The 5,181-nt window shown below is 42.2% G+C and overlaps 1 protein-coding gene across 1 annotated transcript; it reads left to right on the top strand.

The window, feature by feature from the left end:
- The first annotated feature begins 30 nt into the window (after nucleotides 1-30).
- Nucleotides 31-2,132, top strand: LOC116379159 (C-myc promoter-binding protein-like). The gene is made up of 3 exons (XM_031841093.1): nucleotides 31-232; nucleotides 375-439; nucleotides 888-2,132. Exons 1-3 carry the CDS (start codon nucleotides 180-182, stop codon nucleotides 1,022-1,024), a joined length of 255 nt encoding a protein of 84 aa, XP_031696953.1. The 5' UTR covers nucleotides 31-179; the 3' UTR covers nucleotides 1,025-2,132.
- The last annotated feature ends 3,049 nt before the right edge of the window (nucleotides 2,133-5,181 follow it).

Consider the following 5,181-nt stretch of genomic DNA (forward strand, 5'->3'; position numbering starts at 1 on the left):
TGTGTGTGTGTGTGTCTGTGTGTGTTATTGTGTGTGTGTGTGTGTGTGTGTGTGTGTGTGTGTCTGTAGATGTGGGGTACCCTCTGTCCCGACCGGTCCCGGAGGAGGAGAAGCCGTTCAGTGAGGAGTTTCTTCAGAGCGTCGTGAAGAGCATCCAGAGGAACGACGTCAGCCGGCCGATGACTCAGCTGCTGCAGCTGCTGAGTCAGACACTCGGGGTCAAAAGGCAACGGTCAGAACCGGCTCATCACGATTATTGATTCACTTAAACAACCCCCCCCCCGCTATGCCTGCAAGTCTCCATGCCGGTCACATGACTGAGAACTATGAATTGAAACAGTAGAATCATAAATGACTTTCTCTCCTTCTCTCAGGAGCTTGTACAGAGACGTGCTCTTCCTCTCTCTGGTGGCTCTGGGAAAAGACAACATTGATATTGGCGAGTCATCGTTTTATGTTGTTATGATCATCGGTGTGCCAGTGGTTTGATTTGTTGTTTACTGTTGATCTAAATCAAAACAACTTCAAGAATTAGTTTTAAAAATGCGTGTTTTTGCAATGTTTTATTAGAATAAACAAACATCCAGCAGTTACAGAGCAACATGTTTTATTTGGTGTTTCTGAATATTCACGTACCTTTTTTATGTTTCGTTAGCTGCTAAATATATATATATATATATATATATATATATATATATATATATATATATTATTTGGTATGAATAATACCAAAGCAATGAGCTGAAAGACACTAAAGCCGAGGAGAACTGTTGATTGACAGCGAGCATCATTTGGTCTCTTAATGACTTTAAAGCTTTAAAGAATATAAATAATATGAATGTGTTCGATATGTATTAATGTTCACGTCTCTTCTCTTCTCCCCTCAGACGCCTTCGATCGCGAGTACAAGTTGGCGTACGACCGCCTGATGCCGAGCCTGGTGAAGCTGACCCACAACTGTGACCGTCCTCCCAGCACCGGGGTCATGGAGTGCCGCCGGACGTTTGGAGAGCCTTACCTGTGACACACACACACACACACACACACACACACCTGAACTCTCACCCCCCCAAGTCATCGCTTTAAGACGAGCTCAGGAAACCTGTCGCTAGACTGTGAATGTTTTAGTGATCATAAGAAGGTGAAGTTGACGGAAACACGACTCACGCGGTTCATAAACATATCTGTGAAAACTGTAAATGCAACATTTATAAAGCATATGAAGTCTCATACTAGCAATATTTTAACTTGAACTCTATTTATACAAAATAAGTTTTATTTATTCTCGTGTCTGTCTGTCGGTGTTTTATAGTTGTCACTTTGTTGTCTCGCAGTTTTAAACCGGAGCGACTTGAACACCAGAATGGATTCAGTGTTTAATGAGTCGAAGCATCAGAGAAACAAAGAACAAAGAAACAAAGAACAAAGGGTTTTATTGGAGCTGATCAACGATCAATAACTCGGTGGTTACATGTTGGGCCTGTCGCAGAAGTTCTGTAAAAGAAGAAAGCAGCTCAGCTCAGCGGTCTTCTGTTTCACAGCATTCTGTTTAAATGTGTTTAATAAAAGCACGGAAAGTAAATCAGGACTTTAAGATTGAAAATGCAAAACAAAAGGCACATCGATTTGTGAATGTGTATCTTCATATTTGTTTGTTTTTTACTTCTAGATACACGAACAAACATCTGTGTTCACATCTGCACATTCTGAAGAAGTTCTGATTTATTTTCCGTTCATGTGAAACAGATGTTTCTGTGAGATTCTGGATAGAAGACGTTTCTATTTGTTTTCACGTTGATCTAAAGACCGACGGTGGTTGAAGGAGGACCTCTGAACTCACGAGGTCTCATGAAGATCAACCAGGAGGACTTCATGAAAACTCATGAGCGATTCAGCAGCTGAACTAACGGCTGCAGTTGTACAAAAATAATGATTTTACAGAATCCGGGGACATCGTGTACATTTGTAGAAATCACATTTTATAACAGATGTGCAAAAGGTCCTTTTTAGACGTGGTGACGGTTCAGAGACCAGATCTACAGATCTCGACCAGATCTACAGATCTGGACCTGATCTACAGATCTAGACCTGATCTACAAGATTACAGCTGTAAATAAAATCACTTCAACTCATTGTTGTTGTTTTTATGACTCTCACAGAGTCCACCAGGTGGTGCTATAGAGCAACGCTTGGTTTTATTCTCTGTTAACAAGTGGATCTGTTTTGTTTACACACATGAACACACACACACGAACACACGAACACATACATATAAACACACACACATGAACAGTCTCAGTACTTCTCATGTAGCATGGTGACGTCATTGGATGGATATTCTGTAATAACACAGTCCCTCCACCAGAGGGCAGCACCAGATCACTAATCATCTTCGTGTCATTTCTCTTTTTATATTTTTAAACAAGTCAGGGAATCAACTCTCACATAAGATCAAATCAACAACAAAGGGAATGTTGTCCAGTAAAAACACATTGAAGCCTTAACAAAGACAAAAAACATAATTATAATATAATAAAATAAAATAAAAATAATAAAGTAAAATAAATAAAACATGAAACATGGGGAGAGTTTAAAATGACAGAATGCTCACTGAGCGAATCAGAACAATCTACTCCAGTTATTCATAACAGCATGTGTCCTGAGGGGAACCACTGGTTTATAACTCATCTCAGGTTCTGTGCAACACATTGACAAACCTTTGATAGAGAAGAATTCATCATCGTCCATCATTGAACACTGACTACGTACTGTAGGAGGATGAACATCTAACCAAACATGATACTTTATGCTTCATACACACAGAACACACATACATTCCTCAATCTCTTCTCAACAGAAGACCAGAATATTGTGATCAATGGACTCGACCGCATCAGAGGAAGATAACAGAACACGATTCATCAAATTCATTCGATGCAGTTCATTCATTCTCATGAACGTGCATATTTCTAATAAATGTAACTGTGTTTACATCGAACATCTCAGTCGAAACACTAGACTTTGATTAAAACGCTGACTCAGCTCCATGTGAAGGTGTCAGCAGCACGCTGATTGATTGGTTGTTCCAGACACACACACACACACACAGAGTCCAGACCAGTGGGACCACCAGCAGCCGTAGTGAGCGTCATGTGATTTCACTTCACAATGAGCGGCGTTGAGTGAACAGAGGAAGTCGTTAGTGAGTCTGTGAGCTCCTTGTTTCAGTCGGAGCTTCTTGATGAAGATCAAACTTCACCTTCAGCTCAGGTTCACTTCACTCCCACTGAAGACTGTTCTGTCTCTATTTAGTGTAGTCCTGATCCTCTATATGAACCAGCCTCAGTGTAGTCCTGATCCTCTATATGAACCAGTCTCAGTGTAGTCCTGATCCTCTATATGAACCAGTCTCAGTGTAGCCCTGATCCTCTATATGAACCAGTCTCAGTGTAGTCCTGATCCTCTATATGAACCAGTCTCAGTGTAGTCCTGATCCTCTATATGAACCAGTCTCAGTGTAGTCCTGATCCTCTATATGAACCAGTCTCAGTGTAGTCCTGATCCTCTATATGAACCAGCCATCAGTGTAGTCCTGATCCTCTATCTGAACCAGACTCAGTGTAGTCCTGATCCTCTATATGAACCAGTCTCAGTGTAGTCCTGATCCTCTATCAGACCTCCATCAGTAAAGAGACCATCAGAGAGAAGATGGTCTGTTTCTATAGAGTTATTCTTGATGCTCGTCATCGGAGCCACCGGGTCGGATTCTGGTGAAACCAGATGAACTCATGCAGGTTCACCAGAACCTCCTTCAGCTCAGACTCCAGCAGAGACCGGTCCACCGCGGACAGACCCAGATCCTCCAGCAGAGACCGGTCCACCGTGGACAGACCCAGATCCTCCAGCAGAGACCAGTCCACCGTGGACAGACCCAGATCTCCTCCAGGAGCAGAGCTTCTCCTCTCTGGGAGTCAACACCGACACCACGCTGCTGGAGACCCAGGACGTATTGCTGGAGGGAAGAGAGGCACGGGAGAACCAGAACCAGGACTGAGAGGGTCAGACTGTCAGACCCTGCTGCAGTAGAATGAGAGGTTTTCTAAAGGGTCTGGTGCTCAGAAACACTACCACTTTAGTCCACAGGGGGGCGACACAATCAACACTAAATAAGTTATTTGTAGTAACTTTATGTACAAATTTAAAGATACTTATACTTTACTTATTATCATCTAATATACTTTTGTAAATATGATGATCTTATAGAATGTGATGCATTGCTGTAGATTAAACAGGGTATAAAGGAGTTAAAATGCAACATTATTGCAGCAGTAATATTAATCCAGAAACATCAGATATAATAGTAAAACACTTTACTGACCAATCAATGTTTTGAATGCAGGATTATACTTGTAAGGGAGTATTTTCACAGTGTGGTATTCCTACTTTACTGCAGTAAAGGCCCTATGAGGCCGTGCTTTAGTGCTACTTTGAGCTATATGCTAACAGCAGGATGCTCATAAAGGACTGTGTGCTGCTGCTGCATGTAGGTCGTGTTTGTGATGGATCGGTCCTTGAGATGCTGCATGAGTCGTTCTTTGAGTCCTTTGGGCTTTAAGCTCCGCTGCTCCTGGTTCCTCCTCCATGCTACATCGCATGCAGAGGAGGGCGATGTAGCATGGAGGGCGCAGGGTCTCCAAAGGTGTCTTTACCAGCAGCAGCAGGCCGTGTGTTTGTTATTCTGTATGTGCTGGGACCCAGGAGTCCTCCTCCTCCTCGTGCAGCATCACAACTAAAGGATTCGTTCTGCATGTATAGTGAAGGTTTGGTCTGGAGGAGTGAAATGCTGCAATGAGCTCATTTTGTCATTAAAGTTACAAGGTTTTTATTTGACAGGGTTGCACAATGAAATGTACATTGTAGTCACAATGTACTACATAAAAACTACAAACAATAACTATATTGAAAGTATATTATACGAAAGTGTTGGCTGATGTGTTTTAAGTGTGTTTTTGTTTTTCCTTTTTGCTACTTTGTTTCACAACACAGAAGGAGAAGGAATGTGGATGATGGTGCAGGAGTTGTTTAAGATACTGGGTCACTTAAAGCGGCAACCTCCGGTTCTGCCGAGAAAAGCCAAAGCTTCATATGTTAAACCTGCATTCTCTCTAGTGTCCACCAGGG

Source organism: Anarrhichthys ocellatus, unplaced genomic scaffold (assembly GCF_004355925.1).
Source record: "Anarrhichthys ocellatus isolate YVR2014 unplaced genomic scaffold, GSC_Weel_1.0 scaffold3815, whole genome shotgun sequence".
NCBI classification, from domain to species: Eukaryota; Metazoa; Chordata; class Actinopteri; order Perciformes; family Anarhichadidae; genus Anarrhichthys; species Anarrhichthys ocellatus.

Coding starts and splice junctions, on each gene's coding strand:
- LOC116379159 (XM_031841093.1), top strand. CDS start 180: ATGACTCAGCTGCTGCAGCTGCTGAGTCAGACACTCGGGGTCAAAAGG. Junction 233..374: donor CTCGGGGTCAAAAGGCAACG/GTCAGAACCGGC, acceptor TCCTTCTCTCAG/GAGCTTGTACAGAGACGTGC. Junction 440..887: donor AAAAGACAACATTGATATTG/GCGAGTCATCGT, acceptor TTCTCCCCTCAG/ACGCCTTCGATCGCGAGTAC.